Below are 19,371 nucleotides of genomic sequence, written 5' to 3'. Positions count from 1 at the left end.
GTTAATTTTTCTCACTTCTCTGCCAAGCCATCAAGGAAGTAACAACTATGATAAGTTAGATATGGTTGTCCACAATTCTGTCAGCACAATTGTGCTTATTCACATTTTGACTAGTGACTGCACTGCCACCAAGTCATTTCAACTAACTTATCTAGTCTGGAGATAGACAGAATGTAGTACGTAATGTGGGGATACTGTCCAGCACTACAAAATTCAAGCAAAAACCCAGAGCCATCGTTCCTCATCTTACCCCACCCGAACCAGAGGGCCAGCAACCCTTCCAGAGCAAATCTGAATCTATTTGCAGATCTCTGATAATCTAAAATAGAGTGGCAAAGATTTCCAAATCTGAACAAGAGTAAAATGACACTTGTTTCTTGTTTTATTACCCACCGTCTTGGGTCCTTTTAAAGAGAAAGATGAGGTAATTTTTAAAAATAAATTGGAAAGCTTACAATAATATCAGGTACCAGGCCAAAACAAATACTAAAAACTAAAGAAAAGAAAAATGTTGTGGCACTTTAAAAACTAATTGCTATATTTTAATGTGAGCTTTAGTGGACAAGTGCACTTCCTTAGACCATGTAGTCTTTTATGTCTGAAGAAATGGACTTGTCTACAAAAGTTCACATCAAAATATAGCTGTCAGTCTGTAAGGTGCCACAATGATTTTGACTTATTTATGTCTTATTTTTCTTTTGTTTTAGCCTGTTATTTCATATTTGTAGCTTTTAAAAATATTAGCCATGCTAGGCTGTGCAAGGGTATTAGATAAAAGCTCACATTAAAATATAGCATATCAGAGTACAGCATACAGAATACAGTCTTTAAGGCGCCACAGACTTTTTGGCTCTTTGTTTTTTTTCTTTTATATATGATTTCTTTACATTCTGCCTAACTTTGAACAACAGTTGCATAAAGTTCAAAAACTGACAGAAGTTTTGGAAACATTGAAGTTGTTCATTACCACATATTGGCTTTTAAAAAAACAATTACCAATACTTGTTTTGGAGAAACGCAGGAAGACAAGTGATACCTTTCACAGTCTGGAGATGCAGTTATCAAAGAGTAAAAAAAAAGAAAAAGACGATATAATAGAGGAAGAAGAGATATAATGGTATGGATTTGGATTTCCCCGTGAATTCCACATCTGTCCACTACAAACTGTAGAAATCGCGAAACTAACGTGGAGATGATTGAAAGAAAAGCTACTGTACTTCACCTCCCAGTAAACTTTTAAAGGCCACAGGAAATGTGGGCGGAATTTCTCTATTAAGACCCCGCGCATGTGCGCAGAATACTTGTTTCATTCAGAAGGGCATCAGATGCTGGAAGGGCGGGCGGAACCTTCGTTTTGGCGACAAAGGTTGTGGGGAGGGGACAGATTTTGGTGGACGCCAAGATGGCGGCCTCTATTTTAACCAGCTGTGGTCGTGTCGCAGCGTTCAAGGTAACCAAGAGAGATTGTGCTTTTTTTTCTCTCCAGTCCTGTGGAGCTTTATTTTGTTGTCAACGGTAGTGGGCCGTGCGTCTTCTCTCTATATCGTTTATGAGAATTACTGGGGGCTGGGGAAAGTCAGAATTTAACTTTAAGGTCCAGGGTTGCACATCATGATTCAGTGCATGTTTTATTAACAGTAAGTTTCACTGATTTTGACGGGGCTTACTGACGTCCACAGGATCGAACCCTCGCTCTCATTCTGCAGGTTTCCAAGCGAATTTTTACCGTAGAGGTCAGAATTAAGGGGCGGGATACCTTGTATTTTGCTTCAGGTATTCCAAAGAATAATCCTAATCTGTGTCTTCTACTTTCACTGTGATTGCTTGTTCTCTGGGCCTGTGCAAAATAGTTGGAGAAAAAAATACGTGGAAAATAATAAAGAACAAAATAGAACACCACAAAGTAAAATGGGGGGAATAGTCAAAATTATAATTAATTAAAATTACTGGAAGTTTTGAATTTTTGCTGTAGTATTTCCAAAAGATAAATATTGTTTTGCTTGCTGCCTGAATGATAATCATGATACCAGCCAACTCTCCCTCAGGCATTCAGAAAGCAAAATATTATCTCCATTCTTCTCAAGGATGTTAGCAGATCACTGTGTTTTAGATACTCCTTTAGGACTTGGATGTTGGACACCTGATAAACAAAATTCTTCACAGTAACAGTTAATATTGTGTTTAAATCTGAACCATGTTATGTCTTCAACTAACCATTAATAAATGTTATGGTAGCACAAGCTGCCTAGTGTTTATTGAAGGAAAAGTGGGATGGAAATGTAACTAATAAATAAAATGTAATGGCCAGAACCCTGCTGCGAAATAGCACACGTGCAAGGGAAATTACAGTGTTTTTTTCTGACCATGTGTCTCACATCCAGATGTGCAACTGTGTGCAAGGTGGGTATGTCTCAGCACATGAAAGACAGCTGGGATAATTGCTCACACTAGTTATACAGTTGTGGCCATGGGTTTACATTGTGGAAACCAGTAGGATTCTGGCTATTGTAGCTTGTGCACTTTTTGCTGTGAAAGTGATTGTTATAGTAGATGGTTGTGTAAAGGTTTTGATCCCTTTAGTAACAGTGATGATTTAACTGTTGTGGTATTCCTGCTGATTACTTGCTCTCTGTTAAAATAATAATTAATTTAACAGTCAAAATAAAAGATATATGGCTTTATTAGGTGTTACTCTACATTCACTTAAACTCCTACTACTGTATGAGGCAGTAGGGAGTTGTTCTGTTCTTTCCTAGTTCTACCTAATTTATACACTTCTCTTTCATAACCACAGGCATATATAGAAAAAACATATTTCTAAATTTGCTCACCAACTAGAGTTAGGTGGTGGCAGAGGCATAGGGAAAGCTAAGTGCTAATGTAATATTTTAGTGTCACATTTGGTGCCCTGACAACTGCAATTGAATTGAATTGATTACAGTCGGGTGACCAGTTCATAAAACATATTATATAGCTAAAATATACAAAATGCAATTTAAAAAGTGTACAACCAGTTTATAAAACATATTATATTGCTAAAATATACAAAATGCTATTTAAAAAGTGTACAACAGATAATTGTGTACTACTGTAGTTGTAATATATAGGGAGAATCGGTTACAGCATTTTTATAGCTATCCTTTGAACCAGTGGATCATCTAGGGCAAACTGGTTTGGACAGGGTCTTTGGGGTATAGGGAGTCCTTTGTACATATTTGTAAACATTTTTAAACATTTTGTCCCTTTGGTTGGGACCACAAAATTTCTCTATAGCTGCAGTTCTTTTCAACAGAGATAAAAGGATGGTGATAGTTAGAAATACATTTGTATCTGGTATTTAAGAGAAGAGTCAAGGAATCATAGAATAATGGAATTGGAAGGGGGCTTTAAGGCCATCAAAGTCCACTAGATTGCTTAATGCAAGGAATCCAAATCAAAGTATATCTAACAGTTTTCTCTTGAAAATTCATCCCTGTGTTAATTACCCTGGTTATTAAAACACAAACAGTGACTCCTAGCAACTATTGTGGGTTGTGTTTGAAATATAATAATAGAGACTTCAAAGAACAAAGACTCTCTGGTATAATCATAATACAAATACAGCTGGAGAATTGAGATTTTGTATTTTGCCTAGGCTCCCAAAAGGAAGTGGAGGATACAAATGAAATATACATAATCTATACAATTTTAATATAAGTGCAATCCAGTGACTCTCTTCGAGTTATTGTAACAGTGAAAATAGTACCTGTTTCATTTGTCCAGTGCTGTAGTGAAATGTAAGATCCACTCACTTGCACTAAATGTGATTGATTCCATTTAAGGGGAGCTGAAAAAGTTATAGTTAATCAGTTGTTTCATTAGTCATTTGTCTTTCCTAATTCTTACAGACTACTGTACTCCAAGTGTGGGGGCTTCGGAGTCTGCCTTCTGCTGTCTTTTTGTGCACCAAACCAGGCAACTCTAAAAAAGGCTCTAACAAAAGTAAGATACCTTTCCTTTTTGTTAATTGTTGCCTGCATCTAGCCCAGTGACCTTCACCCTTTCATGTCTGATATAACTTTGGTTGTTCTATGAAAGACCCTGAGTTCATCCATGATAGAATTTTTTTTTTCAAAAATTACATCTGTATGCAGGCTGTACATTTCTCATCTTTGGTAAGTTGATGGGCAGTTGTTGATTTGGCACTAAGTTGATTTGGTAAGTTGATAGACACGAGGAACAAAGACTTAGTTTTAAAAAAAAAGTTCCAAAGTTATTACCAATATGCTAGAAGATCACAGATAGATAATCCATGATAAGTAGAGTCACTGGGAGATGAAATGTCACACTTGCAGCAGGGCATCAGGACTGAGAGAGAGAGTGAGGTCCTAGCAATTGCTAGGAAAATCTTGATTCCCACAAATACACTTCGATATTCCAGTGGTGATGGTACAGGTACTACTTACTGAGAACCACTGGTGTCACAAACAAGTTGATGGTCCCTCACTCCGTCTATAAGACTTGAATGGCTAAAATCCTCTTGTGTAGCTCAGGGTGTACTGTCGGAATGACATCAGTAGCAGTGGCAAGTCTACATTGATTAAAAGCTTCACAATTTCATGGTGCATATGACTTTATTGGATTGTGACACTCCTGTATAAAAACAGGGATGCAAAATGTGTATGTATAAACCTTATGTATTCTGTTGGTGATTTTCTGCTTCGGGAGTCTCTGATATTTTTAACATGGTCCAGGTTGCACAGCATAGTAAGAAAGACCTTGGGTGAATCCTGGCTTGCACCTTTGATGCATGGTTTCTTTAGTATGATGTCCAACATGGCAGCATTGGCATTCTGACTTGTTTCCTCCCAGCAAGAATGAGAAACAAAAGTGGATTCTACCATCCTACCCCACTTTTTTTGAAGGAGAAATAATTCAGTGCAGTAGCTGCTAGGTTTGCCTATCATACTAAAGAACCTAAGGACTGAAGCTTTATTCACCTTTCTCTGACTTTACTGGGATTCTGAGTGGGCCTTATGTGAAACAGTGGAAACTTGATTTCTTGTACACTACAAACAGACTGCTCCATTATAAATGACAGAGTATCTACGCAACACTGGCCTTCAGTTGCTTTTTAAGTAGCTATGCATAACCACATTATGTTTGCTGTAAAAACATGAAGCTGCCTTGCTATTCATTCTAATAATGTCATTTTCTGTTTATAACTTTTCACATGACCTGTTCTAACAGCCTAAATGTCAGTTGGCAAGAGAAGAAAAATTACAACATTAGGATTTCAAAACTGTGTGATATACATAGGACAGATAGCCTTTCATGCTGAATCTAGTAGTTCTTGAAGGCTTTGAGAATTTATCATAACTATTAATTTGGCATTAGTGTTTATAATGACTTTATACACAAAATATAATATTTAGTGGCTGAAATTGTGATGTTTAGCATAGTAAATTGCAATTAGAGTAAATCCATTGAAACCATGGAATTTATGGAGATGGCTCACAAATCTCCACTGATTCAATGGCCCACTCAGTGAAGTGACTTACTTCACTGAGCAATATGATTTCAACCAATAGTTGGAAAATGTGCCAATAATCTAAAAAATGCATTTAAAAATTCCATAGTTTCAACCCATTCATTATTATTATTATTTTACACTTAGCATAACCTGGGTATAAAAATGTGCTCTGGACTCAGGTCTTGGCTACTTATTGTCTAAAGTTGGGGCAAGGTAATTAGAAAAAAAAAATAGAGCCTAATTCCAGTGTGGGAACGGGCTCTGGATGCAGGTTTAGCAGTCACCAAAACTAAGGGCACAGAGTGGGCTGGCTGTAGTAGAATTGTTGGCAGCAGATGTAATTCTTATTAATGTACCTGACACAGGCTGCAGACAAGAGCTCTTTAGAATGTAATATGTTTTTGTGTTGTTCATATCCTCTTATCTTCAGGATAGCCACAAAAGAAGATTGTTCCTACAGGGGGAATTCCCACAAACAAGAAATTTCCCATTCTTGCTGTAAAACATGGACGTGAAATGTATCGTCTTTTACATGGATATGAACTAATTCTCAGCATTTCTACACAAAATAGCCAATTATTTTTGTTGTTGATGACGGAATACATTTGCCATGAGGCTTGTTAATGGAAAATGAAAATGGAGTGCTTAGATGTTACTTTTCTAATGCTACTGGAACGGAAACAGATATTGCTGGTTCACCAGTTTATTCTACCAGAAGTCTAGTACCTTTGCTATTCTTATATACCAGTACAGTCAACTGTTGTAGCAGTTCTTCAACCAGAACTAATTTAGTAGCATTTACAGAAGTGGGAGGGAAGGTAAAGTGGAGAGAACTAATCAAGCCATTGACTTTCAACATACAGTTTCTGTTCTGTTCCTAATTAACTTTTGCAACTGTAACTTATTACTACTAATGAATAATTTTGCTAACATGCTTTTAAATATGGTTGTCCTTTTTCATCTTCTCTAACACTGACCTGCACTTATACTCCATGTTGACAGTTTCGACCTGTTTTTAGCTGTCTGAACTTCACACCATTCACACAGTGGTATCTTGGTTCCATGCCAACTTGTTCAGTTTGTCCTTTTAAGTCTTTCTGGTAAAAGTACTGCTAAGTGCCCTCAGAAGTTTATTAATCTCAACCACACCATTTTCCATCCTCTGTTTCAATTTTGTTTGCAGTTTTCATAGCTTTTAAGTGACACCAAAATGCAGACAGTCATGAATTGTTGGCACTAAAAACACAACAAATGAAACATATGTGTCCAGCATGTGGTTCTTAAGATGAATCAAAGGCAAGAAGAGATACTGATCAAGTCAAACCTAGAATAATTTGGGCATTAGGTTCTTAACCTGTGATTTGTGGACCCCCAGGGTGCAATGTCCTCATGGAGTCCACGAAGGCTTGAAGAAGTACAGTATTATAATCTTTTGCAATTAAAATAGAAAGAATGAATGAAAGAAAGCAAGAAAGAAAAGGAAACATAGAACAAAATCTTAATTTCCCTTGCTTGTTTGTATAAAACTTGCCGTTACTGCAAGAAATATTTGTTGATGAGACCCTACATGAGAATCTTTAAATAAATATTTGATGCACTTTAGGGTTTTAAATCTTGAGTTAAGTCTTGGTGGTCTGTGGCAACAAAATATATTTAAAGGGGGTCTGTGGTAAAGGTTAAAAACCACTAATTTAGTGGGACAAGGCATGAACTGGACAAAACAACTAATAGCCATAAGGCTGTCTTTAGCCAGAACAATTAAGCCTTGACTTTTCAATTATGCCACCTCTTCCAGCCAAAGTTGAGCAAGGGCCTAATTTTCACAAATGGCAGACATAAGCCTTGGCTGGATCACCACAAGGAAGCTTTATATATCAAGTGATAAGAGGTTCAGAAAACTAGCATACTGGAGGGAAAGCTACCCTGAAACATTTCTTTCTGAATCCAGAATTGTATATGCAAGGACTCTGTAAAATATAGGCCAGAGTAACAAGAATTAATCTGACTGAATGTGAGCAGCAGTTGGACATCTGACTTCAATTTAGTGCCAGCCCCTAATGGCTTTGTTGGAGTGAGCCCCACTTTTTGCAATGTTCTTTGCAAAAAGAAGCCACATCGATTAACAAATTATAAATAAAAACAATTTAATAGTTAATATGAGGAAAGCATTGTTCTGTCTTTTGAAACACATTTGTGGTGTCTGTTCCACTTTGCTGTTGAAATTCTCTTCTTAAAAACAAAAACACCTTGTCTCATTTTTTTAAAGTTCATGTACAGAAAACTAACATGGTTAGTCAAAGGGCAGAGAGACATTTGTAATAAAAATGCCTTTGCTACAGAACATGACTAGATTGAAGCTCCCTGTATGTGTTACAGGTGAAAATCCTTTTTTAGACTTTGCTGATGTGGCCCAACTGCACAAGCAACTCAGGTAGTGTGCATTATTGATGCAACATGTGTTGCTCTCCCAACATCCAAGGAATTCTCAAGGCACTATATTATGTAATCAACAAAAATGTCTTATACCCTTGCAGATGCCAATTAAGCAGAGCAAGGGTATAAACACAGTATATTTCTGTTGCTATATACATCTGAGTGCGTCTCATTAAAACCTAGTTGGATTTTTTTAAAAGAACTAGATAAATTCTTGGAGCATTAGTGGTTATTGGGAAAAAAAACGATATAAAAGTGGCATGCCATTCAATATGTAATGTGATAAATGGGAAATGAACTTTTATGCTTCATTTCTGTACCCTGCTTGTATGTATCTGGCATACTTTTACATAAAATTTCTGGATTAGATAGTCCATACAATAGAACATTTCCCAGATTCAGAGAAGGGCTAAGCTTTATGGCAGCCATACATCAAATATGTCTGTGTTTCAAAGGGTTAATTTGGTGTATGTAAGTAAAAGGAAGGCACTAAAATTTCCCTATAGCCTGAACTAGAAGAGCAAGGAACAGATTGAAGGCAACCAAATAGCAGTAGGAGGCAGCCATCAAAAGACAAATGACATGTTTTATGTAAGAGATGCATATGTACAGCTACATTTTGTCAAAAAGCAAATGATTTGTGATTTGTCGATATCACAAATGGCCATGCATTGGAAATATTGAAAGAGTTAGTTCAAAAAGTTACTTTGGCAAAGTCTGGTTGTTTTCCAATTCTTGAAAGCTATGACAAAGGTAAAGTACTTGGTTGAAATTAATTTCTCACAAAATATTTAATTTAGTTGAAGTACTTGGATACTACAGTGTCAAAGAGTCTTCAAAATGTATTTGAGAAGATAGTGTTTTCATCCTTAGGTCACAGGTTGAAACGGCATTTTAAGTTTCACATGTAACCTGACACAACAAGTGGGTAATATGTTATTAATGTTCCTTCAAATAGCATTTGTAACTAAAGGAAACAACTAACGGTGTTTATTTATTCATATGGAAAATGCTAAAATTGAGAAGTTAGTGAAAGCTAAATTTAAGGTGTTTTTTATACCAGCTCACTTCACAAATTTCAGCTAGAATTCCATATTAATGGGTGAATTTTAAAATGTTCAGAAATGTTTCCTCTCGGCCATTTCCTAGAGATAATTTGCTAGAGAATTTCACCAAGCTTCAAAACAGAAGTTGAATTTTCTTTATAAGCTGTCTCCTACCTTTTTCCCTACCATTTACAGATGAAGGTGAAATTATAAATAACACTAAAGCAGATGCAAATGTAAAGTTAGCAGATGAAGATCTGAGGAAATTTTTGGCAAGAAAAACATTGGTGACATTTCCTCAGAGAGCAAAGCTTTCTCCTCTTGAAGGAGAGCCTGCTTTCTCCTCAAAAGAAGGCTTGACTAAGAAGTTGGCAGAAGAAGAGTCATCCACCTCCTCAAGTTCTGATTCAGATTCCAGTTCTGATTCTGAAGAAGATGTTTTCAAAGAACCTATAAAAACCAAGGTGTCTTTTCCAAAGCAAGATCACATCTCTTCTAAGGACCAAATAACCAAGATAAATAAAGTAAGTCAAAAGGACTTCCCAAAAGAACAAGTCAAGGGCAAAAAATCTGAGAAGCTCCCTTACAGTCCCAGAATCACAGAGATGCCAATTAAACAAAAGCAGTTGCATAAGACAACTGCTGATGACAAGCTGTTAAAATCAAATCTGACAGATGACACAGACCAAAAATCAAGAGAAAGGCACTTAAAGAGTTCAGAATTTGGGACCAAAATTATCAAGAGCCAAAGGCCCAAAGAAGTTGCACGTAAGCAGCTGGAGGTATCTGTTGTGGAAACAGCTTCAAATACGTTTTCTAGAACTCAGACTGTGCCTCAGCAAGGTGTAGTACAAAATTTGACTTTGCTAAAAAAGAAAGAAGGCATGGCAAAAAAAGCACAAAAAACTGAAGAGCATGGAGGAGCTGCTGCTGTGCTACAGGAAGAGATTTTGAGCAGCAGAATGCCAGTGGCAGACCCTACTGTGAAAGAAGAGATGGTCCTGGATGTTGAAGTTCAGACTGAACAGAGCACTATACAGGGTATTGTTTTATCTTCTGCTTTGGTCCTGTGAGGGCTGAGGGGTTTACATAAGCAGATAGTTGTATTCTCATTATTTGAAAACATGCTGGACTCTCTTAAGCCTCTTTCCTCATGCATTTATTTCAGTGGGCCTCTTCACTTTGCTGCTGATGCTTCTTACATCTTACATTTATGAGTATTTGCACTTACAGTTTTCATTTCTTTTTCTTCTTTTCAATATAGCTCTTCAAGTTATTAGTGGGACATGGTGTTTCTTTTACAGCATTCTGCTCAGTTCTTCTACACTGATATTCATCCTTTTTGTAATATCAAATTGCTAATGGAAGTGAAAATGGGCTGTCTTAACAAAATCAACATTTTCTTTAAATCTTGCTGAAGGTATAATTGACTGACCCATTTTGTGGTGTTTTTTTGCTCCTGCTACTCAGGGCTTGCCTTTAGTGTAACTGTTGTTTTTCTTCTGGAACTGACAGTGCTCATCCAGGACTCTCCACTCTTTTTTACTTTTGCAGTGTTCTGAGAGCTGTAGAAGTTGGCTTCATTGCATGCACGGGCACATACGGAACAAAATTTACTTTGGCACCAGAGCAGGGACAAGGAAGGTGTCCCTTGAGGCTAACTAAGATGTTGTTTCATACCCCAACTTTAATAGTCAGGACAAAGTAGACATAGTAAATGTTTCCTAATGTTATTCACTAGTTAACTTATCTCTCTCACTCTTCTTTCATGTTGTAACACTTCTATGATGGAACAATTTTTTTGTTTCACAAAAACCATCCAAACCATGCTATTTATTGTAACCTGTTTTTTTTTTAAATGTGATGTCATTTTTTCTCAGAATCAGTCATTGCTAAGCTATTCTCCCCATACCAATTTTCTGTCTAGAAGACAGAGAAAATAATGTCAGCTGCAAGATGAAACTTGAAACTGAGAATGAAATCGACAGAGATATACAGTACCTTCAGGAAGTTTATTGTAAAATCAAAATAGAAGTGTTATCCAAATTGTTTGACTCTGTGTGTCCAGAGGAGGGTGCCAGTGACTTGCAAAATACTGTTAAAATCTTTCTTGCGGATTGAAAACAGTATTGACATTGGCTTATATTTCAGCCTGGTTGTGGCCTAAATAAATGTGAAATAACTATGTTTATCATCCTCATCTTAGAATTAATTGGTGGTTTCATCAGGAAGAAAGTGAAATATAAACATCTGGACAGTACTTATATGCTTGAGGTGTAATTCAAAAAAGGATAGTAGAACTGCCAGTGACAATGTATTTGAAAGCTGAATCCAAGATTTTACTTGCCTTTTTTTATTTTATTAGCCATTCTGCTTACCAAATAAAAATGTGACCCTCTAACTCAATTTTTTGTCCTATAGTGAAGCTCTGATTGCCAAAATGGAACCCTAGTAGCCATCTTCTGAAAATGCTACCTGCAAAGTAACCTTTACAAATCTAGCTTTCAGTTTTGCGAGGGCACAATCCAGTTCTGTTTATTTCTGTTGCAGAAGTATGAGCACTTGCTTAATTCTGCCCCTGAAATCACTGAGGTGCAAAAAGGTTGCATGCTGACCAACAACTCTTGCCCTCTGGAATAGCGTTTAAAATTTTTGGCTGACTGTGCTGGTCTCTCCCATCTTTCTGCATTTTCTGTATCTACTGCTGGACCACTTGTCAAGGCATCTGTAGAATATAGAGTTGGTTTAATAAGTCTTTCAAATCTTCATCCTTTTAATTTATTGAACCAGCAAGGAAGAACAAGGAAGAACAGGAATAAAATGCTGAGTGAAACCTTTGGCTGTACATAATTGGCTGGAAAAAAAATCTGTTGCTTCGTGTAGTAAGTCACAGTTAGAGTAGGCCCATTCAATCAGTGGGGTTTTGGTGAGTTAACACTTATATTGGTTCTACTGATTTAGTGGTCTACTCTATTTCAACTTATAATAATAATATGCTGTCACGTTAGTTCAGATTTATGGCGACTCTTTTCAGGGTTTTCTAGGTTTACCATTCCCTTCTTCTGCGGGCATCCTGAGACTGCATCTTGCCCAAGGCTAAATAAGCTGGCTCTATTCACAGGAGGCAGTAGGGAATCTGCAGCCAGACACCTAACTCACTGAGCTATCAAACCAGGTGGTTTCAACTTAATGATAGTAAATAAAATATTAATGTTTTCATGTTTCTCAAACAAGAGATGCTTTCATAGAAATTCATGTGGTACAAGGAAAAGAACACTAATCAACACTTTTTGTCATCCTTAGATTTCTCATCACATGGCTTCATTGTCTTATATTCTAACAGTCTAGTGAAGGATTGACTTTTTGTGGCTTTTGTGAAGTTAAAAAATTAAGGAGCTCTCCATGGGGTCATGAAGAGTCGGACACGACTAAACAACAACAACAAAAATGTTAGAAGGAGGCTCTCAAAGAGGACGTACCAAATATAGCTGTGGTCCATGGATCCAAAAGCAGTGTGGAGCAGACCTCTGTGCCTTGTTGAATCTGCGCTTTCTTATTTCCACAGCAGCCCTTCCTGCTGCAAGTAGAACAAGCTAGCATGTTTCAAAAAAAGAGAAGCCTCTTGTGTCTCTGGCCCTAATGTGATAACAAAAAGTAAATCTCCAGTTTCACATATGGAGATGTCTAAAAGAGCTTGGAAATGATATCCTAAAAAGTAGTGCACTCTTCATTTGCTAATAATTTCTTAAATTAGTAACAATTTACTTGTTATTCATGAGTAACAAATAACACAGTGCATTCTTTGTGTTTATTGGCAATATTATTATTTTTTAATTTTAAAAACAAAACAATTAAAATGGTGGCTCCATATGTTTTGCTGTAACAGGTGAACTTGTTATGCAAAATGAATAAATAAAATTTATGCTACAGTGCTACAAGGTTAGCAACACTGGCCCTTATTGCTCAGAAACAAATGTGTTATGAGTAACATTAGTAACATTATTTCCAAGCTCTGAGGTGTGTTGTGCACATGCTCCTTCCTCCTCTCACCCTGGCACAACAGTATTCCTTATTAGGAATCTTGAGGGTACAAGTACTTTAATTTATTTGCAATTTATTTCAACTTGATTTATATATTTACAGGTAACATGTTACAATTTTATATGTTCAAATTTAAATTCATTTACTATTTTGCTATCTTCTTGATTTCTTATAAGGTACTGGTAGTCAGCAACCATCTTTAGCAGAAAACTGAGTGAGAAACCTCTATTTTCATGAAATCTGACTGAGCCTAGAATGTTCACATACGTATGTATTTTTCTTTCATAGAGACCAAGCCACCAGTTGACACTGTACAAGAAACATATGACATTTCTACCTACAAGAACCTGCAGCATCACGAATATACACCATACACCTTTGTAGATTTTGATGTTTTGCTATCCAAAATGCGGCTCCCTCAGCCATCATCTGGGAGATTATCTTCTAGACACTAAATCGGAAGTGGAAACAGAAACAATTTAATTCTGTCAGTAACTTGATATCTGTGTTATAATTAAAGTAGTTTAAATGACGTTGTTGGTGTCTCATTTTAACAAATGGATTTTCTTGTTGATGATATGAACTCTCAAAAGATATCACAAAATGATTGTAGCTGTCAGTTGTTTAGTCAATGAGTTCTAAAATTTAATTATAAATATTGTATCCCCACTTTATTTATTTATTTATTTATTTATTTATTTATTTATTTATTTATTTATTTATTTATTTATTTAACTTATATGCCGCCCACACTACCCGAAGGTCTCTGGGTGGCTTACAGCATTTAAAATACAATAAAAAGGCAAAATAAAAGGGCAAAATAATTAAAATGCAATTAAAATATATATTCTAAAAATTGCCATCAGACCCACATTTGATATTTCAGTTAAAAGCCATTTGGAACAGGAAGGTTTTGACCTGGCGCCGAAATGTCATCAGCGTCGGCGCCAGACGAATCTCAGTCGGGAGGGCATTCCATAGTCTAGGGGCAGCTGCCGAAAAGGCCCTTTCTCTACAAGCCCTCCCTCTTATCTCCTTAAGGGATTACTCTTTCAAAAGGGCCCCCTGGCTAGATCTTAACTGCCGGGTAGGTTCATATGGAAGGAGGCAGTCCTTCAGGTATCCAGGGCCCAAGCCGTTTAGGGCTTTATATGTCAAAACAAGCACTTTGAATTGGGCCCAGGCAGCAACTGGTAACCAATGTAAATTAAACAGAATCGGCTTGATGTGATCTCTAGCAGCTCCACCACTCACCAGCTGCGCAGCTCGATTCTGGACCAGTTGCAGTCACCGGACTGTCTTCAAAGGCAGCCCCACGTAGAGCGCATTGCAATAATCAATACGAGATGTTACCAGTGCGTGTGTAACTGTCATGAGACTCCGCTCGTCCAGGTAGGGCCGCAGCTGGTATAATTTCTGCAGCTGGCGGAAGGCGCCTCTGGCCACCGAGTCCACCTGGGCTTCCAAAGTTAGACTGGGGTCCAGGAGCACCCCCAAGCTGCGGACCCTGTCCCTTAGGGGGAGTGTAACCCCATTCAGGGTAGGGAAATGGCCCTCTAACCTGTCTGGTGAAGCACCCACTAACAGCACTTCCGTCTTGTCTGGATTAAGTTTCAATTTATTAACCCTCATCCAGTCCATTATCAAGTCCAGACACGAGTTCAGCACAGAAACCGCCTCACCTGGATTGGTGGAAAACGAGAGGTAGAGCTGAGTATCGTCAGCATATTGCTGACTCCTCAGCCCAAACCTCCTGATGACCTCTCCCAGCAGTTTCATGTAGATGTTAAACAGCTTGGGTGACAGTATCGAGCCCTGAGGAACCCCATGACATAAATGCCATGGGGCAGAGCAACTGTCCCCCAGCACCACCCTCTGGACATGGTCAGTCAGGAAGGAGTGGAACCACCGTAAAACAGTGCCCCCAACCCAGCCAGCCTATCCAGAAGGACACCATGGTCGATGGTGTCGAAAGCCGCTGAGAGGTCCAGGAGTATCAACAGGGTCACCCTCCCCGTCTCTCTCCATGCAAAGGTCATCATACAGGGCGACCAAGGCAGTCTCTGTACCAAAACCAGGCCTGAAACCCGATTGAAATGGATCCAGAAAATCCGTTCCATCCAGCAGCGCCTGGAGTTAGTTGCCCAGCTCCAACCCGCTCCAACACTTTGCCCAAATAAGGGAGGTCCGCTACTGGTCGGTAGTTAACCACCAGCCTTGGGTCCAGGTTAGGCTTTTTAAGGAGTGGGTGAATTACCGCCTCTTTCAAGGTGGTAGGGACCACTCCTCTCAAAGAGGCGTTCATGGCCTCCTGGACCCAGGTGCGAACCCCCCTGGCAGATCTTTCAATTAGCCAGGATGGGCAAGGGTCAAGTGGAGTGGTAGTAGGACGGACAGATCCAAGCACCCTGTCCACATCCTCAGGTCTCAACAACTGAAACTCATCCATTAATACTTGACCTAAGCACGGTACACTGGACACATCCTCTGATTCTGCCGTAACTGTGGAGTCCAACCCACTACGAATCTGAGCGATTTTTCTCTCAAAATGGATGGCAAACTCATCACAGCGAGCTGATGAGCAGTCCGGGACCTCCACCGGATTTCCCGGTTGAAGAAGATCCCGGACCACCCGAAAGAGCTCTGCTGGATGACATTATGAGGAAGCGATACGGCTGGAAAAATATTGCCGTTTCGCCAGCCTTATTGCCACAAAATAGGCCCGATAATGGGCTCTAAGTCGTGCTCGATTGGACTCCCAGTGAGATTTCCTCCACCTGCGCTCCAGTCGTCTCCCCTCTCGCTTCATCGCCCGCAGTTCAGAAGTATACCAGGGAGCTGTCTGGGCTCTGCGTGCAGGGAGAGGGCACTTAGGCGCAATCATGTCAACTGCCCAGGTCATCTCCCTATTCCATAGGGAGACCTGAGCTTCGACAGGAGCGCCAACCATATCAGATGGATAATCCCCCAGAGCATTCAGGAATCCATCTGGATCCATTAGTCTCCAAGGGCGGATCATCTTAATGGATCCACCACCCTTGCAGAGGGGAGAAGAAGCCAATAGACTAAACGTGACCAGGAAGTGGTCTGACCATGACAATGGGGTCACAACCAGCCCCTCCACATCCAGACCACCATCTTCCAGTCCCGTTGAGAAAAGCAGGTCCAAGGTATGGCCCTTCTCATGTGTCGGGCCGATGACACATTGAGACAGTCCCATGGTTGTCATGGCAGCCATGAAGTCCTGAGTCGTCCCAGTCAAGGCAGACTCAGCATGAATGTTGAGGTCCCCCAGCACCAACAGCCTGGGAGTCCTCAACACCAGGTCCGAGACGACCTCTGTCAGCTCAGGCAGCGATACTGTTGGCACACAGCAAGGTGGGCGGTACACCAACAGAATCCCTAACCTGTCTCGCGAGCCCAACACACAATACAGGCCCTCAAGACCTCCTCTCAAAGGGATAGGAAGCCTGGTCAAGGAGATAGAACTCCTATAGACCATAGCAACTCCCCCTCCCCGACCCTCCGAGCGACATTGGTGCTGGACCGAGTACCCAGGCGGGCACAGCTGGAGAGGGGAACACCACCCTCCTCTCCTACCCAGGTCTCAGTAATGCACGCCAGGTCAGCACTATATGCTGCTGTATATTTTCAGTATCATTCACTTGCTCTTTAGTACCTTGTTTCCCTTAAAATAAGACTTAACCTGAAAATAAGCCCTAGCATGATTTTTCAGGATGCTCGTAATATGAGCCCTATCCCCCCAAAAAGCCTCAGTTAAGTGAAACCCTGTCCTCCACCATTGTGCAGCAACCAGAAGACGATGACATGACTGTAGTTGAATAAATGTAGATTGTTGTAGGTGAAAAAAAATAAGACATCCCCTGAAAATAAGCTGTAATGCGTGTTTTTTTGTTTTTTGTTTTTTTGGAGCAAAAAATAATATAAGACCCTTTCTTATTTTCAGGGAAACAGGGTACTAGCTTCAAAATTTCCAGAAACTTTCCAGTCTCCAGGTGAATTTTAACTGACAGGCAAGGTATTTTTGATCATATATTTTGTTTTCAGTATGACCTTTGGTATAGGTGTATTTCCAGGGTTTCAGAGCTGCGTGTTTAACATAAATAGGCTTTTAGCTTGAAGTTATGTGTATTTTCTGTCATAGGTATTAAAGCACAGACTAATGCCATAGTTAATATTAGGGATGTGGTTTAGGTTTGGAAATTATTCAGAATCTGGAGTAAATCAGTCTTCAAGCCAATCCGAAGTGAAATGAAAAAGCCCAAACAAAAGTTCATATCTAACCAAGTCTCCGAAGCTACACATATTAGCACTTCAAAGGTTTAAATGGTTGATTTTTTAAAAAAAGGTAAAGCTATTGTAATCCACCAGTTCTGGAGGGCACCAGGTTGGAGAAGACTCCTGTACAAGGTTCAGTCATGGCATTGCAGTACCTTGAATAACTATGAAACGAGACCGAAAATGCAGTCACATGAGATATAGTTGCATTCATGAATTACTTAAAAGACAGAGGTGAGCTATCAAATGATATTGATTTTGGGATTTGGTTGATCCCGCTTAACTAATAAACCAAAGGTGAGATTTTATGTATCAGAACTTGAAATAATGCAACCGTGCTATTTTTTGAGCAATGGACTGTTGTTTTTTTAATGTTCAAACAAGAATGATATAAATGTAAATTTTGCATTGCAAGTAACATTTATAGCGGGCAAGTACTTTTGTCTTACTTGTAGACATTTTTCTTTCAGATAACGTAGTAAAATGTGGATGTTTGCTTGATTAAATAATTTTATGGGTGTGTGAAGGAGAGATAGATCAAAAAGGGAAGGAATAGAGTGAGCCGTCCCCTCGAATAGAGACGTCGGAGCGTGCAAGAGAGAAATAAAAGAAAGGAAGATAATAGAGAGTGGGGAATTGACTATAGAAGAAGGGGAAGGAAAGGAATCAAAGGGGAGAGAAGAAAAGATTGAAATCTGTTTGGTAGAGGAGGGAGAAGGAAAAGAGAGGAGTTAATTATGCCAGTGTGAGAAGAGAATATAAAACATCAAAGTGGGAGGAGAGTTTTTAGTTCACAGAGGAGAAAGAAAAAGGATGAATGCGGATATGACAAAAGATTATTAGATTTCCCTAACCTGAAGGTAGGGGGATTACTGCCCGACCGGGAGCTGGAAAAGGAAAAGTCGGAGGAGACATTAGAATGGACAGTTGTGGTCTTTCCAGGAGGGCAAGGTCACTGGAGGAAGGTGATCTGACCAGATCAGTCCTTCAGCCAATTACCACCGGAGAGAGATTGTGCTTGCTGTGGAATGATATGCACGGTGCGGAGTGCTCCATTGAGGAAACCTACAGGACAGGAACGGTTTGGACCAGTCCCTCAATGAACCTTCCCAGTTTGCAAAGTCTCCCATTGAAATCAGCAAGAAGTAAAAATGAACAGGAATGATCAGAGAAGACTAATTTAAGTGTGAAACAATTGCCACGCTAATAAATGGAAAACAAAACTCAGGTGGGGCTGGTGGTTAGATGGGCCTCAAGAATGACAATACAGTGGTGCCCCGTATAGCGAGGTTAATCCGTTCCGGATTAACCCTCGCTATACGGAATCATCGCTAAACGGGTAGGGGAAAGGTATTGGAACGCATTAAACTTCGTTTAATGCGTTCCAATACCTTCGTTACTTACCCGTTCAGCGAGGATTCCAGGTGCTGGCAGCCATTTTCGCGCCTTCGCTAAGCGAGGGCAGGGCGCGAAAACGGCTGCCGGCAGCCATTTCCGGGCTTCCGGCGGCCATTTTGGAACCACCGATCAGCTGTTCGGCGGCTCCAAAATGGCCGCCGCAATACCCGATCTTCGCAATGCGGGTTTTCCCCATTGCGAAGATCGGGTATGTTTCCGTATAGCGATCCCGAAAAAGGGATCGCTATACGGAAACATCGCTATATGGTGCACTCGTTAAGCGAGGCACCACTGTAAATGCTTTTTCATGTACATTACTGACATGCACATTTTGTTAATGCTTGTATTTCTTGTAAAAGCACCTCTGCCAATGTTTAGTCCTTTTAAGTCAAACACCATCCTATTCGTTTATCATAAGAAATGTCTCTGCATCGTAACTTTGTTCATATGATCTTGACTATATTATATATGCTGACCTTTGTACTGAACCCATAGTACTTACTTTCAGTTTGTAAAAATTCCAAGCACTGAGCAGCAGTTACTCACATTTTGCAAGAGGCATTAGGCACCTAAAATGCGAATATAGAATACAGATGTTTCAAAAATTCAGTTTCTTTTCACAAAAAGGCAGTGCTATTGGAA

General features: G+C 39.4%; 1 protein-coding gene across 1 annotated transcript; it reads left to right on the top strand.

Annotated features, from left to right (window-relative positions):
• The first annotated feature begins 1,276 nt into the window (after positions 1 to 1,276).
• Positions 1,277 to 13,565, top strand: NDUFV3 (NADH:ubiquinone oxidoreductase subunit V3). The gene is made up of 4 exons (XM_020783944.3): positions 1,277 to 1,450; positions 3,888 to 3,981; positions 9,187 to 10,032; positions 13,321 to 13,565. The coding sequence occupies exons 1-4, from the start codon at positions 1,403 to 1,405 to the stop codon at positions 13,485 to 13,487; spliced, it is 1,155 nt and encodes a 384-aa protein (XP_020639603.3). The 5' UTR covers positions 1,277 to 1,402; the 3' UTR covers positions 13,488 to 13,565.
• Positions 13,566 to 19,371: the final 5,806 nt, after the last annotated feature.

This window comes from Pogona vitticeps, chromosome 3 (assembly GCF_051106095.1).
Source record: "Pogona vitticeps strain Pit_001003342236 chromosome 3, PviZW2.1, whole genome shotgun sequence".
NCBI lineage: Eukaryota > Metazoa > Chordata > Lepidosauria > Squamata > Agamidae > Pogona > Pogona vitticeps.
Note: the sequence above shows the minus strand (reverse complement) of the source record. Positions and strands in the feature narration are given on the sequence as shown.